Source organism: Pelophylax lessonae (genome assembly GCF_965119305.1).
Source record: "Pelophylax lessonae genome assembly, chromosome: 6".
Taxonomy (NCBI): domain Eukaryota; kingdom Metazoa; phylum Chordata; class Amphibia; order Anura; family Ranidae; genus Pelophylax; species Pelophylax lessonae.
The window spans coordinates 72,603,422-72,622,498 of record NC_138773.1 but is presented as its reverse complement, the minus strand read 5'-3'; the positions used below and the strand labels follow the sequence as shown (position 1 = coordinate 72,622,498).

The 19,077-nt window shown below is 46.5% G+C and overlaps 1 protein-coding gene across 1 annotated transcript in view; it reads right to left on the bottom strand.

Moving 5' to 3' along the window:
• The window catches only part of TELO2 (telomere maintenance 2), a 49,399-nt gene extending 46,556 nt beyond the window's left edge, over positions 1-2,843 (bottom strand). Inside the window, exon 1 of the mRNA XM_082262477.1 lies at positions 2,511-2,843. Within this exon, the coding sequence (XP_082118603.1) occupies positions 2,511-2,842 (332 nt within the window). The 5' untranslated portion in view covers position 2,843. The remainder of the gene's footprint in view (positions 1-2,510) is intronic.
• Positions 2,844-19,077: the final 16,234 nt, after the last annotated feature.

Below are 19,077 nucleotides of genomic sequence, written 5' to 3'. Positions count from 1 at the left end.
TGATCATTCTGCAGTGCGTTTTTGCACATACAATTTTACCGCGATTTGCGTTTTGCATTTTTTATGCTTTATTTTTTTCAGGCCACTTTGTTGTTGGGCAGAATAAAAAACGCTAATTGCAGCAAAAACGCACTACATACTTTTCTGCAGCTTGTCCATTGTAGTCTATTGAACCATAAAAGCACCGTTTTGCATTTTAAAAAAGTCCCTGACCCTTTCCAAAAACGCAGTGGCTAAAAAAAAAAAAGCATAGATGTAAATGTCTTATAGAAAACCATGTTAAATGAACTGTAGTGCGTTTCTGCAAAAAAGCCCCAAAAAATGCATCGGTGTGAATCAGGCCTAAATCCTAAGCCCTGGTTCTCACTTATGCGATGCAGGAAATGCTGTGAATCCTATGCGTTTCCCGCACCGCAATCGCACAGCGTCCATGCCATTCTGCTGCAAGTGTCAATGTTAGATTAACCACACCCCGAAACAGAACGCAAAATGCAGTGCGACTGCCAGAATCACATTGCAAGTAGATAAACTGTCGGTGCAAAGCACCCATTCCCTGCGCTGTGAGTGGTGCAACTGCAATCCTCTATCCAGCTCGGCTATAGACTTGTAGATGAGAACAGACGACACGGCAACCTTGTAATGCTTCAGCCTTGCAGCCCCTCACTAGACCAGGGTGGTCTGGGAACACTATAAACGAAACACAAAAGCGCACCGGCCTAGTGCATTATCCTTTATCCTCTGAAGAAGAGGCGCTGCCTCGAAACGCGTAAACCTGTACAGCTTCGGGGGACGATCCAATCCCCATCTCGATGCTGAGGATTTTATACTTTGTCTGATGTGCTTTTGTTATCAAGAACTCGTTTGTGAGTATTTTTAATTCATATTTTAATAAACCTGCTTAAAGGATAATGCACTAGGCCGATGCGCCCTTGTGTTGGTTTATCCTTTATAGTGTTGCCAGAATCACATTGCATGGGCGTTCACTGGTGATTCAGGTGCGGGAAAGAAAAGGGTCCTGCACCTTTTTCGTGCGGATGTGAGGGAATTTGAGCCATACAAAATGTATGGCTCAAATTACACCGCACAGACATCGCATGTGATGTGCACAGGAATGCGGTGTGATTTCTGTGTGAATCACATGCAAGGGTCTGCATCGCATGTGAACCCAGGCTGAAGGTTTTTAACCTTCATGCGTAGTAAAAAACATTCAGTGTGCAGCTCCCGTCTACGCCCCCCCCCCATTATACTCACCTGAGCCCGAATTCTGATCCAGTGATGTGCACAAGAGCAGCAGCTCTCCTGGGTCTCTGCCTCCCCATTGGCTGAGACACAGCAATGGGCCTATTGGATCCCACTGCTGTCAATCACAGCCAGTAAGGAAGGAGCAGGGGGAGGAACCGCGCTATGTGTGTCTTATAGATGCAAAGAGGCGGTGTTCTAAAATTTAGTCGGACCCGTGAAAATTCCGGACCCTCGTCACTTCCGGTCACTTCCAGTGATACTACGTCACCACCAGCTGGAGCGACAGCTGTTGCGAGCCCCGGTGCGCATGCGCCCAAGACATTTTCCAGGTCCGATGAAATTTTAAGACTTTGCTAACAGCTGACTGAGAGGAGGCGGGGCTGAGGTGGGACGACAACACCTCCGCGGGAAAATTTTACAACCCCGCCGCATCAAGAGCCGACTTAGAGGGGACTGTCCGTCCGGAGGAGGCGGGAAGGAAGTGAATATATATAATTTTAGAACACCGCCTGAGGTCCCTAGACTTTCGCCCTCACATAGAGTCACTTCCGCCTGTTCTCCCGATACTTCCGCCCTTACTGACACATACCTCCGCCTGAGGTCCATAGACTTCCGCCCTCACATAGAAGTGAATTCCGCATTCTCTATGGAAAGTAATAGAGAACTAATAGAGAACCCCTCTAAGTCAGCTCTGCAACATGTTCCTTGCTCGATGATGCGGCGGTGTTATAAAATTTTCCCGCGGCGGTGTTGTTGTCCTACCTCAGCCCCTCCTCCTCCTCTCAGTCAGCTGTTAGCAAAGTCTTAAAATTTGATTGGACCTGGAAAATTTCTTGGGCGCATGCGCACCGGGGCTCGTAACAGCTGTCGCACCAGCTGGTGGTGACGTAGCGTCACCGGAAGTGATGAGGGTCCGGAATTTTCACGGGTCGGATGAAATTTTACAACAGCGGCTCTGGAATAAGCACAGCAGGCGTGCCCCCATGGGAAGCAGTTTTCTATGGTGGCATGCGCCGGTGGGGGTTTTGTACGTGTTCCACCTGCTTTTAGGGTGGAACATGTAACATGTTTCAGCAGCTGCAGCCTCTCACCCCCTTCCCCCCGACCCTGGCTAAACAAAAAAAAAAAAATGAATCAATCATCAATGGGCAGCTTAATGGTGAAAGTTAAAATCCCAAATATTTCCCTTATTCTATCTAAAATGAGAGAGAAAAAAAAAAAAAAAGTTTGCACTCGATTCTCTAGTTCTACCTGGGTCAGACACTCACCCTGTTTGCCCCAGACTGTCCACCAGTACCAGGAAGGCTTGGTCTGCAGGACCCTCCAAGAAGAAACTGTCCCAAAGATCCAAATGTTCCGAGGTCAGAAGATCCATCCACTGGGGACCCATTTTGGTGACCAAAAACCTAAGAAAAGGAGTGTAGTGTGTTCTGTAAAACTCGGCGATCTCCTGCGCAGATGCCGGTTCCTCACCCTGCCCAACGTAACGTTTGATCCCGGTCAGAACTTCCACCAATCTATCTCCATCAGAGATCTTAGACAAGTCGGTGAGGGCACCATAGACTGCAGAGCGCACAGACAGAATGTCCGGATCCATCATAGGAGGGAGGGCTCTGTAACCGAAAACATGAAACACAGGCAGTCAGGGGCGAAGATCTTCTATCAGAGAGGTCTTCTCCTCAATCAATACATGGAATCACTGCAATCACCTGCCAATGGCATTTCACAAGTAGCTTTCATTCCAAATAAGAGCTGGGGATCCCGCCATGGAGGACCTTGTGCAGGCACTTCCTGCTGACAACGCTCTGTCCCTGTCCCCAAACTCTTCACCAGCATTCACATGTGGCCACCGGATGGAGATCACTTGCAGTCGTGCCAACATACATTGCATAAGTATGCCCCATAAATGTGCAACTACTCCTTATAGTATCTTCCCTCCCCCACTTTAGGTGGATATCAAAGTGTCCCTGGAAGTAACCTGTATTCCATTCATAATATGCTGGGATAGATGGGCACAGTGTCCCTGGAAGTGACCTGTATACCATTCATAATATGCTGGGATATATGGGCACAGTGTCCCTGGAAGTGACCTGTATTCCATTCATAATATGCTGGGATATATGGGCACAGTGTCCCTGGAAGTAACCTGTATTCCATTCATAATATGCTGGGATATATGGGCACAGTGTCCCTGGAAGTGACCTGTATACCATTCATAATATGCTGGGATAGATGGGCACAGTGTCCCTGGAAATGCCCTGTATACCATTCATAATATGCTGGGATATATGGGCACAGTGTCCCTGGAAGTGATCCGTATACCATACATAATATGCTGGGATATATGGGCACAGTGTCCCTGGAAGTGATCCGTATACCATACATAATATGCTGGGATATATGGGCACAGTGTCCCTGGAAGTGATCTGTATACCATTCATAATATGCTGGGATATATGGGCACAGTGTCCCTGGAAGTGACCCGTATACCATACATAATATGCTGGGATATATGGGCACAGTGTCCCTGGAAATGCCCTGTATGCCAGTCTGGTGCCATTCATGTCATATTGAAATATATAGCACAGTGTCCCTGGAAATGCACTGTATGCCACTCTAGTGCCATTCATGTCATACTGGGATAAGTATCACAGAGTCCCCGGAAATGCCCTGTATACCAGTCTAGAGTCATACTGGGATCTATAGCACAGTGTCCCTGGAAATGCCCGGTATACCAGTCTGGTGCCATTACGTCATACTGAGATATATAGCAAAGCATCACGGGGAAATCCCTGTACACCAGTCTAGTGCCATTCATTTCATACTGGGATAGATAGCAGTGTCCCTGGAAATTCCCTGTATACCAGTCTAGTGCCATTCATGTCACACTGGGATATATAGCACAGTGTCCCTGGAATTGCATTGTATACCAGTCTAGTGCCATTCATGTCATACTGCAATCTATAGCACAGTGTCCCTGGGAATGCCCTGTATACCAGTCTGGTGCCATTCATTGGGATCTATACGAAGGAGCCCCATGGTGGTCACACAGCTCTCAGGCAGGAATGTCACCTCACCACATCATGTGTTCATCAATAATCCCCTCTCAGTGTGACCTGTACACCACCCCACTCTCTGGCTGAGAACCCTGCAGCAGCACATCCCAGTACCTGTCCCCAGCACTCCTCTTTATAATCCAGTAGAGATATCAGCTCTCAGTCCTCATTGGATCTCCCACAATGTGCACTAAACTCCATCCTTCCTGTAGCCAAGCCTCGTTCTGGGACCTCTGCACAGAAAACCAAGCCTCGTTCTGGGATATCGGTACACTGCCTACTACCAAGCCTCGTTCTGGAACATAGGTTCTACCAAGCCTCGTTCTGGAACATAGGTACTACCAAGCCTCGTTCTGGAACATAGGTACTACCAAGCCTCGTTCTGGAACATAGGTTCTACCAAGCCTCGTTCTGGAACATAGGTACAGCCTACCCGCCTACTACCAAGCCTCGTTCTGGAACTAGTATAGAGTTTACACGCGAGACCAGAGATTATGTCACACTATAGCAATATTTCCATGAAATGATATGTTAGATAATACTGCTTCATTTTTTATGTCTGTAAAGATAACAAATCACTGAACTTGCCTACTGATTCTGTGTGAAATTTTAATATTTGCTGTCTAGTATCTGTGGAAATGAGTGTCAGTCTTCATGAGGTACTTGAGTCACCTTCACTTATAGCAAGGGCATTGTTCATCTTTAGCAAGGGCTGATTCACAGTCGGTGACAGATATTTTCCCGCTTTGTAACGTGTCTGTCACTGCAGGAACTTAGTAAACAATTGTATGTGTCCCACACACACTGCAACCCAGCCTAGCTCTGCTCTAAACTGGACAACGGCATGCTGCATTTTTATCGCAGCGCACTGTGCCAAATCGCACTGTAAGTAAGGGTCCTTTCACACGAACCATCCAATCAGATCCGCCTGATCGGATGCTCCATGCATCCCTATGGGGCAGCGGATGTCTCCACTGACACCCGCTGCTATCAGATTCCGATCCTGTCCGTGAAATTCTGGACGGATGGAAACCCTATTTTCCATCCATCCAGCAGGTCGGATCGGATGAGAACGGATAGGCGGTCCATTCTCATCCGATTCCCCCATAGAGAGCAGCGGGGATCTGACAGCTCCGTCTCCGGAGACAGAGCTGTCATCCACCTGCTCAGCGGGGATCGGCGGATCGATCCCCGCTAAGCAGAGAGCGGACCGCGCATCATGTGAAAGGACCCTAAGGCAACGCGCTGCCTAAGTGTACAATTTGTACACTAAGCAGTTAAAAAAAAACAGATAACCCCCTCCCCCCCGCAAAAAATAAAAGTCAAATTTTAAACGTAAAGTCATAATGCAACACATACTAGCACATTATAAAACGACTTACCTTGACTCACCGCTGACAAGGCTTCCTTCTTCACCCGCTCTTCCTTCCGTGTTTACGGGTTCCGGTCCTTTGAGTGGCCGAGCCACAATGACGTCACTCCTGCGCATGTGCACGAGGGTCACTGCTTTTGGCACAGGGCTCTAAAGGAACGCCACTAGAATGCCGTTTCCTCAGAGCGCATGCCCCCGGTGATGTCACAGGCTGAAGAGACACTGAATATCTCCTAAACAGTGCAGGTTTAAGAGATATTCCTTGTACCTACAGGTAAGCTTTATTACGAGCTTACCTGCAGGTAGAAGTGTCTGGGTTCAGCTCCTCTCTAACTTTCCAGCTGAATGACCCCGAGCACATGTGTTCTTGGCATTTATACAGTATCCCAGCATGCACCAAGACACTTTCCTCTTCCAATCACCAGGGCTGTACTAAATGCCTGTACACTCATTTTTCAGGTTTCCTCCCACTGTCCAATATGCCTCCCTATTGGACCTTTGTGAAACACTTCAGACAAACTGAGCTGCACCTGAACACCATGAGCAGACCTCACTAGCAGATCCTGCTCTCCGGTAGGCAGGGAACAATATAGATTTACCTGGCAGTCCTTCTGGTAAGCAGAAAGGATCCAAAACTATACTCTTTTTCTCTAGCACCTACCAAGGAGGGTGCTACAAATATGCAAATAAAACATTCTTACTTGCTCAAATAAACTTTTCTGAATGCTCCCGCTAGTATGTTGTCACCACCATTATAAGTCCTGTCTTCTGCATCCCAACAGTAATGTATTTCCGCCCTCACTATGTCTCCGTGGCCATAATCCTGCGCATGCGCACCTGTCTTGGGCTCCGCTCTCTGTCTCTTCATCTCCAAAACCCTCTGTGACGTTGCGAGTCACATGGGGTTAAGGCTCAGCATCTGAATGGGGAATGGAGAAGGAGTGTCAGGATCTCAGGGCTGACATCGACCTAAGGAAATGATGCAGCCTGGCATATACACAGCATTTTTCCGGTGTAACGTTAAAAAACCCTACCCCGTCACTTCCTGTGCATGTACGTCATTGAACAGCTGAGCAGCTTCCCACTGCGCATGCTCACAGCTGCGAAGGGTAGGGAATTTTCATGGGGTAGTATTTATTAACGTTACACCGCGCCATATATCAGTTGTTGCCGCGCGTCCCACTGCGCATGCCCAGCCGCTACATTAAATCATCTCCGCTCCAACCATGAGATTTCCCTGCGGGCGCCCGTCATTCATCAGCAGGTGCGGCGTCCCACATGATCTCGGCTCCGTGACTTATATTTTCATAGACCCACCGCCAGTTTAATATTTTGGAGCCGAGGTCAGGGAAGTGTGACGGGTTGGAGCGGAAATGATTTAATGTATGCGCGGCAACAGCGGATGCGGTATAACGTTAAAATACACTACCCCTTGAAAATTCCCTACCCTCCGCAGCTGTGAGCATGCGCAGTGGGAAGCGGCTCAGCTGTTGAATGACGTACGTGCACAGGAAGTGACGAGGGTAGGGATTTTTCACGGAACACTGGCACAATAAGCTTGCCAGAAAAATAGGACTAAAAGTGCATTGGATTACACAGAAAGCAAGCAGGTAAGAAGACATAAACACAGAGCACACAGTACTATAGGCGGCATTGATTAATTTAAAAGAAACTTGCTAGACTGGGTTTACAACCGCTTTAATAAAGTTTCATTGAGATGGGCGCTGGCATTGGTACTGCATGCATGAGGCGTTTGTTTTGATGTCTGCATCCGCCCCAACTGCGTGCAGGCAGTCACTTGCAGCTGTTTCCATCGGGCTCCCTCCCCTCCTGTGTCCCTGGCTGGTCCTTCTTTCATCTCTTCATTGCTTGTGGTGCCTACGTCCTGTCACCAAGGCAATGTGGCCACACCTCAGGCTCCTCCTCCTTGCCTCCCATTGGCTCATGCAGGCGAGCAGTATGCCTATGATCCTGCTTCTTGGTTGCCAAGCAACACCTTTCTTCATTCCTCTTTTCTGCCCTTATAGATTCACCCATCCAGAGGCACCTGTTTTGAAGAGGAACTAAACCCTCCTATCCTTTACAGCCAAGGAAGCTACCATCTTAGCCTCTGATTGATCTGCAGTTGCCATGGTGTTGCACATGTAATCAGTTATGGCAACAGTCATTTGACAGGTTGGCTGAGAGCACAAGAAACTGAGACAGTTATCATACATGACATGCCTGACATATATATCATGGGCCCTATGCCTGGGCCTTGTTTTGGGTTCTGCCCAGTACCGGACTAGCCATCATTGGACTGTATTGTGATGTGCTATGGACCAACCCCTTGCCTGTTTTCTGACCACAGCTATGACTGTCGCCAGATTGGACCCACTATGTGTTTACATGTCTATGCCTGCCACCGGGACCAGACTTCTGCGTGCTTTCTGACTACGTCCCTGCCTACAGCTTGTACTGATCCATCTGCACATCTCCAAACCATGCTTCTGCCTAAGGATCTAAACCAGCCATCCTCTACGGACGTCTGTACACCTGGAATGACAGGTTCTCTTCATTCCCCATTGCTCTACCCCATGTGTTTTTCCGATCAGAAAGAGAGACATATCTGAGCTCTCAGAGTCTATTTAACCTAAGCAAATGCTTTTAGGTCACACCAAATATTGTCACTTTTTTCCATTTAATATTCATTTACATTGATGTTGTGGTTATTCATTTTTTTTTTTATGAACCTGTTTCCTTGGGTTTATACCACCGGTCATTTAATTTTTATACTGGTGCTGTGTTTATTACCCCCATTGGATATATTGGCAGGTGATGTTTTGAGACTGTCTAAGGGCTCTTTCACACGGTCCGCCTCCGCAGGCGGATCCGTGTTGCTCAGCGGGGATCGATCCGCGATCCCCGCTGAGCCGGGCGGATGACAGCTCCGTCTCCGCTTGCAGAGCGGAGAGGGAGGTGTCTCAGCCCCCGCTGCCCTCTATGGGGGATCGGATGAGAGCGGACCGCTTGTCCGCTCTCATCAGATCCGATCCGATTACTGAACGGATGGAAAAATAGGGTTTCCATCCGTCCAGATTTCAAGCACAGGATCGGATGCGGATGGCAGCGGGTGTCAGCGGAGGTGTCTCTGCTGACACCCGCTGCCCCATAGAGCTGCATGGAGGATCCGATCAGATCCGCCTAAAAAACTGACAGGCGGATCTGATCGGATCGCCCGTGTGAAAGAGCCCATACAGATCTTTCCTCTTGGGTTGAGTGTGCATTTTGCATCATTTGCACTTTAACCTCCCTGGCGGTCTGATTATGTCCAGATTTCTCTGCTAAAAGCGGTACATTCTTTTACATGAAAATCTGTTGTTTTACATTTTAAAACTCACCTTCCCCTGCGATCCCCCGCTGTTCTCCCTGCTGTCCTGCCCCGCTGTCCCCCCCGCTGTGTGCTCGGCCGATGCCAGCACCTGTCTTCCGGTTCCCTTCCCTGCGAGCGTTGCGACGCAGGGGGGTGGAACCGGCGGCAAGTTAAAAAATTTAACTACACAAATGACATGATACAAAGCTGTGATCCTAATGGATTACACTGTATCATGCCATTTCACCACAGGATTTCACCTGGTGACTTTTCCAGTGCCCTATCTGTGCTTTTCCAGTTCTTTGTGCCTGGAAAATTTAGAATGTTCATGGCATCTAAAAAGCGTTCTTTTTGCGCAAAAGCGCTTTTAGACGAACTGAAAAACAGCGACAGCGAAACTGAGTTACTGAAAGAACTGAGCGATAGCCATTCGTGGGAAAATTTGTCATCAGGTACGGAAAGTGATGACAGCGACGATTCTGATGTCTCTTTCTGGCACATTGCTTCGTTGGAAATTCTGAAGAATCATTTGATATATTTCCCAAATTCCACAAGCTATGTGCCAGAAAGAGACATCAGAATCCTCGCTGTCGTCACTTTCCATACCTGAGGATGAATTTTCCCACAAATTGCTATTGCTCAGTTCTTTAACCACTTTACCACCGGAGGATTTTGCTGTCTTACGTCCAGGCCACTTTTTGCGATTCGGCACTGTGCGAATTTAGCTGACAATTGCGCGGTCATGCAACGCCGTACCCAAACAAAATTTACGTCCTTTTTTTCCCACAAACGGAGCTTTCTTTTGGTGGTATTTGATCACCTGTGCGATTTTCATTTTTTGCGATATTAAAAAAAGCGACAATTATGAAAAAATAACAATATTTTTCTACTTTGACAGTTAAAAAATATCCAATATATTCAATTTTTGTCATATATTTAGGCCAAAATGTATTTAGCTACATGTCTTTGACAAAAAAATTCTCAATGAGCGTATTTTTAACCGCTTTATGACCGGAAGGTTTTATCCCATTCCTGACCAGGTCATATATTGCGATTTGGCACTGCGTTACTCTAACGGACAATTGCGCGGTCGTGCAACGCTGTACCCAAATTAATTGACCCTTTTTTCCCCACAAATAGAGCTTTCTTTTGGTGGTATTTGATCACCTGTGCGATTTTGACTTTTTGCGCTATAAACAAAAAAAGAGCGACAATTTTGAAAAAACAACAATATTTTTCACATTTATATGAAATTCCCCCCAAAAAAAATGTAAAAATCTAAATTTTTTATCTTTTTTATCATTTTAGGCCAATTTGTTTTCTGCTACATATCTTGGTAAAAAAAAAAAATCGCAATAAGCGTATTTTGATTGGTTTGCGCAAGTTATTCCGTTTACTAACTAAGGGAAAGATTTCTGTCATTTTTTTTTTTTTTTTTTAACGTGTAATGCCGGCGATCTGCGATTTTTTTTTGCGGGACTGCGACATTGCGGCGGACAGATCGGACCCTTATCTGACATTTTTGACACTTTTGGGGGTACCAGTGACATTACTACAGTAATCATTGCTATACATATGCACTGTTACTGTAAAAATGACACTGGCAGGGAAGGGGTTAATTTTTATTGGAGAGGGAGGGGTTAATGTATGCCTGGTGCTTACTAACGTGTGTGGGGGGAGGTGACTGAGTGACACAGGGACAGATCACAGGTTCAGCTATGCTGAACCCTGCAATCTGTCACTGCCTGTCACTTAGGAGATCCGCCCACTTTGTTTACACAAGCGGGCGGATTTCCACCCTAGATCCCCGACGATTGGGGAAGAGCAGCGGTGATCACCGCCGCTCCTCCCCTGGCCCGACTCCCGCTGTAACTGAATACAGCGGGAGCACGCCGCCGAGAGAGGGGAATGTCTGGTGACGTAGGTCTACGTCGCCAGACGATAACGAGCCACTTTGCCGCAGTACAGTCAATGTGACTGGTCGGCAAGTGGTTAAGTAACTCCGTTTTGCATTCATATACAGTATGTTGCTTTCATTTACAGCTCTGCATTGTAGAGTTAATTTTCATTTGAATTAACGCAATGCAAGTCCTGCCCAATGTTTTCCATTTTCAAAACATGTTTTTTTCCAGAAGGGGGTCCAACTTATTAACTTACACACAGGCCTACTGCAATGGCCCTGATCTTTACAGTACTGATGCCTTCTCTGAGGACATGTTTCCAGTGGTGTCAGCATGCTACTGATTATATCTCTGTGGACTTGCTTCCGATGGTGTGAAGCTATTCTATTATTCTATGAACATTTTCATTCCCTTTTACATATACTGTATATTATTGATAATTTATTGTATGCAATTTGTTTGATTTGATTGTTTTTCATTTTTTTTTATTTAGACCTTTTTGTTAGAAAAAAAAAAAGTTAAAATGGAACTAAAATTAAAAAAAAAAAAATTGTGAACAGAGAAGGTCTTTATTGAAGAAGAGATGCCGTCTCTTCTGCAATAAAATACACCTACAGTATCTGCCTGCTCTCAGTCTTCTGTAGAATGTACACTGTGCTGCGCATGCAAAACTCAGTTTAAAATGTATCACATTGCGGTAAGGATTCCCTCTCTGGGGACATGTTTCCAAGATTGCATGGCAAGGAAGCCTGGTAAATGATATAAGCAAGACATTGCACATCCAAATAAATTAGCCATAGTTGCCATTTGCATGGTCATGGAGATTCAAGAACCAGATGCGCCCGGCGATCAGTCTGTCAGTTGTCACCTGGACGCCCAGAAAGGGCACGACCGTCCCCCCCCCCCCCACTCCCACCAGACCGCAAAACTCACAGGGTCCAGGGGCAGGAAGGTGGGCACCGCAACATAGATTATGGAGGGGTGTAACGTCCCCTCCAACCATAACATGGTTAAACATTGGCGAGAGAAAAGGAGACAGGAGAGGAAGACGGTAGAAAAGGAAATTTGCCAGAAATAAGTAGAAGAAGAGGAAAGTATCCCAAAAGGAGATGAGCGCGCTCTTGTACTTCTATGCTATAGGGTGCAGTAAAACAGCCAAGCTACAATGGAGCGGACAGGTAGTGGATCCAGGGTTCCCATATCTTGTCAAACTGGGCTCTTTTGTCCAAGAGAGTTGTCGAGAGGCGTTCTTTAAGCATGATCCATGTTAACTTATGCTTCACCAGATCAAATGGGATGGTCGGCGATCTCCATGATCTGGCGACCGCCATCCTGGCTGCCGTGAAAATAAACGCTACTAGTTTTCTAGCTCTGTTTGGCACACTCAAAAAGGAGTGTCCAAGTAGGGCTTGTTCAGGGGATTTGGGTAAATTAACTTGCATAAGTGAGTATATAAAGTTATAAACCCGAATGCAAAAACGCTTTACTTTTTGGCATGTCCACCACGTGTGTAATACTGTACCCTGCATACCACATCCCAGAAAACATGCTGGAGAGGCCCCCTCAACACATGCCGCAATTCTCACTGGGACGATTTACCATCTCATCAAAACCTTATAATTGGACAAGGAAGTATTTATGTAAGATCTAGAGGCACGTTGGGCCATCTAAAACCAGTCATCAAGTTCATGGGTTATGTGGAGGTCCTGTTCCCAAATTTTGCATAATGAACAATTTCGTAGAGGAGGAGGTCAGGATCCCATAAATTTTTGAGATGTGCCCTGTGTCCTTATCATATGACCCACAAAATTACTCCATCGAGGTAGATGTAGAGAGGTCAGAAACTGATTGCAGGGATTGCAAATAGTGCGTAATGTGAATGTGGCGGTAAAACTCTGAGATAGGAAGTTAGGCAGGTTGTATTTTTCTTTCAGTACAGCCTTAGGCATGATCCCCTTATTATCACAACAATCAGCAATACGAACAAAGCCTTTATTAGTCCACCAAGAAAAGTTGTGGGGGTGGAGACCAGGGGTGAAATCTGGATTGCCCTTTATTGGAGCCAAGGGGGTATGGGGGGATTTGAATCCGTTAGTTTTCAGCAACCTATCCCACAAACTCAGAGAAAATGAGGTGGTGGGGCACAGCATCGGAGGTCTCAACCACATCAAGTGGCTAATGGGCTTGGGGGGATGTTGTGCCGATTCTATTTTCATCCACACTGACTGGTGAGAGGAATGAAAACGGATCAATTGGGACAGTTGCGCTGCATAAAAGTACTTGACCAAATCAGGGGCACCTAGACCCCCCTTAATTTGGGCGTGAACAACGTGCTTCTGTTCACCCGAGGTCTCTTTTTCCCCCACACAAAATGTAACATTTTAGATTGAAATTCCCGTAGATCGGACAGCTTAATGGAGATAGGAAGTGTCAAAAACCGATAAAGCAATCTCTGCAACAGGTTCATCTTAAGGGTATACAGCCTGCCAAACCATGAAGGGGGATTTTTCTCCCATCTCTGATCATCCAGCAACAGTGTTCTAAACATAGGAGGATAATTAGCCTGATATAAGGCATCTATCATAGGGGTTAAGTATATGCCCAAATATGGTAGAGCTATACGTTGCCATTTAAATGGGAAGCTATTTTGTATTTGGGTCAGAGTAGCGCTATCCAAGTTCAGGTTCATTGCCTCAAATTTAGAGTGGTTAATGGAGAGGCCTGAAATGAATGTGAAGTGTTTCAGTATGCGACAAAGGTTCGGCAGGGAGTATGCCCTTGATGTCCGGTTGACTTCTAAGCTTAATGGCCATGGGTTAAAGGGCCAAAATAAAAAGTATGGGGGAAAGGGGCATCCCTGCCTAGTGCCCCTCTGTATATCTACCTTTATGCCCCTTGATGACCACTTTTTCAGAGGGAGCCGCATATTAGGAGCGTAAGACAGTTATAAAGTTCGGGCCAAAGCCGTACATCTGTAGAACAAAGAACATATAGTCTCACATGAGGGAGCTCCAAAGCCTTACAAAGGTCCAGTGACAGTAACATTCCCTTCCTAGGGCCCCCCCCCCATCCTAGTTAGAATGAACTGCCGCTATTACATCTATCAGGTGGCGGGTTTGATCTGGAGCCCTTCTCATCAGCACAAATCCCACCTGGTCCAGATGAATGTATTGAGCCAAGAAGGATGCAGTCGGTTTGCCAATATTTTTGCCATCAGTTTAAGGTCTACAATTATGAGAGATATCGGACGATTATTGGTGCAATCACTATGGTCTTTACCCAGTTTGGGAAGTACATTTATGAAGGCCTAATTTTCACAGCGTGGCAGAGCCCTGCCTCCTCTCAGATCATTGAAAAAGGAGCACAAATGAGGGGCCAGCAAATCCGCAAATTTCTTATAGTAGTGACCCGAGAATTCATCCGGACCAGGTGCCTTTGAGGGGTTTGTGGACTTTATTGTCTGTTTTACTTCCCCCTCTGTAAATTCAGCTTCCATTAGTTCTACATAGTCTTTATGCAATTGGGGTAGTGGCACATCATTAGGAAATTCCTCGACCTTTGAGGGAAAGGGAAAGAAAGTTCCCAGTGAGGCATAACATTTTGAGTAAAACGTGTGCAATTCGCAAACGATCAGGTCAGGGTTTTGAGATAATTTATCTGTTTGTAGGCACAACTTGGGGAATGCTGGGTTATAAGGATAGGGATTCAGCTTCCGTGCTAATAGGGTAGAAGGTTTATCACCCATGGAGTAAAAACGATGTCGGAACCATCAAGGATATTTTTCCACTTGGTAGTAAGGGGGAGATTAAGACCCATGTGTGCTGCGTCAATTTTGTGTCTCAGGTCCCTCTGCGGGTTCCATTTTTGTTCTAACATTACCGTTCGCAGGGCCTCTTATTGCTCTTGGATTGTTTGGATATGGATACATTTGGTTCTGCCCACCAGTTGGATCAGTTTGCCTCGAATGGTAGCCTTATGGGCTGCCCAATTAATGCTCTGGGAGGTATCTCCCGGGTTGTTATCCTGGAAATACTGGCGAATGGCAGTCTCCACCTCAGTGAAAATGGTGGGATCACTCAGCAGGGAGGTGTTCAGTTGCCATGTAGATGGCCCGGGAGAAACCCTGAGTTCCCTAAGGGTGATTTGAACCAGGGGATGGTCTGACCAGGATGTATCTAGAATGCAAGACCTGCGTATTGATGGAAGTTGTGAGGAAAAGGTAAAAAGGTGGTCTATGCGCGAATAAGTTTTATGTACCTGAGAGTAATGTGTAAAATCCCTGGTAGTGGGGTGCATATCCCTCCAGATGTCAACAAGATCGCTTGAATGCAACAAGCGGGCCAATTTACAGCCCTGTTTGGGGATATGTTTTACAATGGGTTTATGTGGGTTGGACCTATGCAAGGCCTGCTCCAAGGAGACTTGGCTGTCCCCGCCAATAACCACTCGGCCCCGTACATGAGGGAGCAGAGATGCTAACACGGACTCCAAGAATTTTACCTGTCCCAAGTTGGGCGCATAATAAGATACAAGAGAGATGGGACATTCATTAATTCTCCCTACTACTAGAATGTATCTGCCCTCTTTGTCCCTCAGCACCATGTCCGGGACAAAGGGGACGTTCCTAGCTACACAAATCGCCACCCCCCCCCTTTTATCGCGGGCACACGATAAAAAATGAGTGGGATTTTTAGCATGCATGAATTTGGGCATGGAGGTGCTAGAAAAACGTGTCTCCTGCAACGAAGCAATGTCTGTTTTCCATCTATGGCATTGTTGGAAGGCCAATGTACGTTTAGTCTGAGAATTAAAACCCTGGACATTATGGGTTAGGACATTGAGGATAGATGTACGGTTAGCTAACATGACGTTTTGGCAGACTGTACTCTCCTGTTACCAGGGATCCCTCCTCCTTCCGGTCCCTTAGCTTGTGTCATGGAGCCCCTGAATCCAGTGAGAGCAGTACTCTGGGATAAGAGAAGAGAGTAGAAGAAAAGAGGGAAAGTAGACTCTAGAGAGAGAGAGAAAAACATTAGCATATAATATGCAAACAGATTGAGTCGCCATAGACCAGAATAGGTCAGTGACCTCGGGGAATGAAACATTCCCAACACAGTTCGTAAGGTTGTCTCCTGCGGTAACGGGGAGACAAGCTCACAGAGGAGTGGCATGTGTCTACGCCCGACGTCCCCAGCACCTCAGTGTGCTGATATAGACAGCGGCCATTCATTATAGCAAGGTTCTGAACGACCCGTCCCCCCCCTACCCCTAGGGGTATGAGACGGGTGAGAGGACGTGCACCACCCACATAGTGAGCACCATAAACAATCCCTTTAAACCTTAATTTCCTGCAAAACTGTTAATACACATAACTGATAACTACAAACAAAATTTCAACGAGGAGGGATACACCCCCAGCCGTCTTCAGGAGAAACCACAGACCGCAAAGGGCCTGTTCAGCGTCCAAAGTAAAGAATTCCCCAGAGGAAAAGTAAGAACAATAGTGCAGGTGGCTTGAGGTAATATCATCCATACTGTCCCTTAGCAGCCTAAGATCTCTTGTTGGAAGCTCGGGGCTGTAGAGACCAAATGGGGGAGAGTGGTCTATCTCGATGCTTTTAAGAAGAAGAGGGGGGAGGTGAAGCATCTCTAGAGATCAGTCCCAAGGCCAGTAGGATTTCTTCACCTTCCTGGAAGTTGCAAAAGGAATGGGATTTGCCTTTGTATGTGAAGGACAAACGAAAGGGGAAAGAACAACGATATTTAATTTGGCACTCGGATAAGCGCAGAAGGGGTTTCAAAGAGCGCCTCTTCTGGATGGTCAGTTGAGGAATATCCGCAAAGATTTGGATTTTGTGATCCATTAAAGTGAGTTCTTCTCTGTTCCTGGATTCATACATTATTTTCTACTTTATCTTGAAGAAATGAGGTTTGACTATCACATTGCGCGGTAAGCCATCTTGTCTTGGTGCCATTAGGGCTCTGTGAACCCTATCTACCTCCAAATGATGGGGGGGATATCAGGGATCAGTTCTTGCATGCACTGAGTCCTCCAGGTCTGTCACTGACTCAGGAAGCCCACTAATCTGAAAAGTTGTACCTCCGCGACCTATTTTCCAGGTCTTCAATTTTCGCATTAGCTGCATCCAATTGGTCTTGCAAGGAGGTGATCATAGAGGAATTTTGATTGACCTTTTTAATTGTGACATCCATTTTTGATTCAATCTTGTCAAGCCTAGTCCCAATAGTGTGGAAGTCCCCCTTCATCTCCTCTGTTATAATAGTACAGGCTTTAGACAGTTCTTGCTGCAGCAAGGCAGAAAAACGGGCTAGTAAAGCTGCGTCACCCGGATAAGCTGTGGATGATGAGAGTGGTGGTTGTTGTTCCGACATGGAACTGGTCCGGCTAAACGTGGCCTCTGCTAAGTCGGCCATCTGCCTGTCCATATAAGAGGCGGGAGACCCTGTCTCATCTGGGCAATCTCCCTGGTATACAGAGGCTGGGGAGAGCTGCGAGGGTTCGCCACCCTGCTCAGAAGAAAATTCTTCCTGCGACTGGGAGGAGAACGGATCTTGAGGCTGACTCACTTGCGGCTCCATGGGTGGCTTCTTGGCTAAGGCTGCCCCAGGTGGGGACGCCGTGCTGTGCTTCAGGGCTGCCGCTTAGCTCCTTCCCTTCTGGCAAGTCGCCATCTTGGAAGGAGAGGCGTGAAGGCTGCTCCGTTCTGCCTGCCCGGACCACCGTGCTTGTGCGGGGAGGGTTCCTTTTGACTCTATCCGCTGCATACTGTCAGCTCCCACCCGTGGAGCCGTGTTCCACTGCTCTAATCGCTGATGTTAGGCTGGGGAAGGTCGGCTGCCCCCTTGCAGGATTTGTTTTAAGTTTGCATTTCGAATCCACGCAAATGTGATGTTATCTTGTATTGCATAAGGACTGTATTGAAGTAACAGAGGTTAGAAATGCAGAATAGTTGTTCACAAAGGCTTGTTTACTTCCAGTAAACGACTGGACAGGTCTTCAAAAGCCTAGATAGCAATCTAACAGCTGGAGGTGTAAATGGCTTTTGAACACAACAGCTGTTATAAAATATGACTACTAATACTAGAAAATGAGAATTAGAATTAGTGCTTGCTATTAGTTGGTAGTATTAGAATGGTTCTAGATGGCCATTGTGCAGAGAACAATGATTCAAATTTAAATGGTAGACATGGACCATTAACGAGTCAAGAGACTCTTAATGGTCAGCGCTAATAGCAGTGGCAGGGTACTTTTTTTTATTTTTTTCAATGTTATTTTTATATGACCCTCATTGACCCCCTGAAAGCCATCTATGGACCTCAGGTTAAGAACCCCTGTCCTATATACAGACCCCTGACCACGTCTATTACTGCCACCAGAACTGACCCATTGCCTGTTTGGGGACCAGTTTTCTGCCTGTCGCCTGGAATGACCTTCTGCCTTTTTTTTTGGCCATGTCACTGCCTACCATCTGTACATATCCGTATGCATGTCTCTGTACCATGTGAACCTCTGCAGATTGTTCTGCCCCTTGTGCTTGCTGGCCAGCATCAGAAGGAGAGACAAACCTGACTTCAAAAAATTCTGAATGAACCCTCTGCACACTGCTATACACCCTTTCTAGCAAACTTTTTACAAAAGCAGGGATTTTTTTATTCACATCACATGTTCTACAATACATGTTTAAACTGACCAACTGTGTCAAGGTAATCACTCTCTGGACAGTCCCTAATCTGCTCTGCAAAATACAAATGCGCCAGTAGATATCATTTTAATATGGGATACATAGACACAAGTTGTAGGAGAGCTAATGGGGCAGGTCTGGTCACTGACCTGCACTCAGTGTTAATTTCGTAGACTAAAATATTTTCGTGTGCACTTATCTTTTCTACACCTGATCCGGTCCCACGCTGAGCTGTCAGCTGGGGCTTCAGCATGGAGGCGGGTGCAGGAGAGGCACTCGACAACGGAAGCCCCAAAGTAAGTCTATGGGTGACGTCACTTCCCGTTCATTTCTAGCCGTTGTCATCCCTCTCCCGCACAGAGCTTTCGTTACTGGAGACCGGACCAGATCGGGTGTAGAAAAGGTAAGTAAAAAGGTAATTACAGTGATTTTTGCTTTACAGGGTTAGATA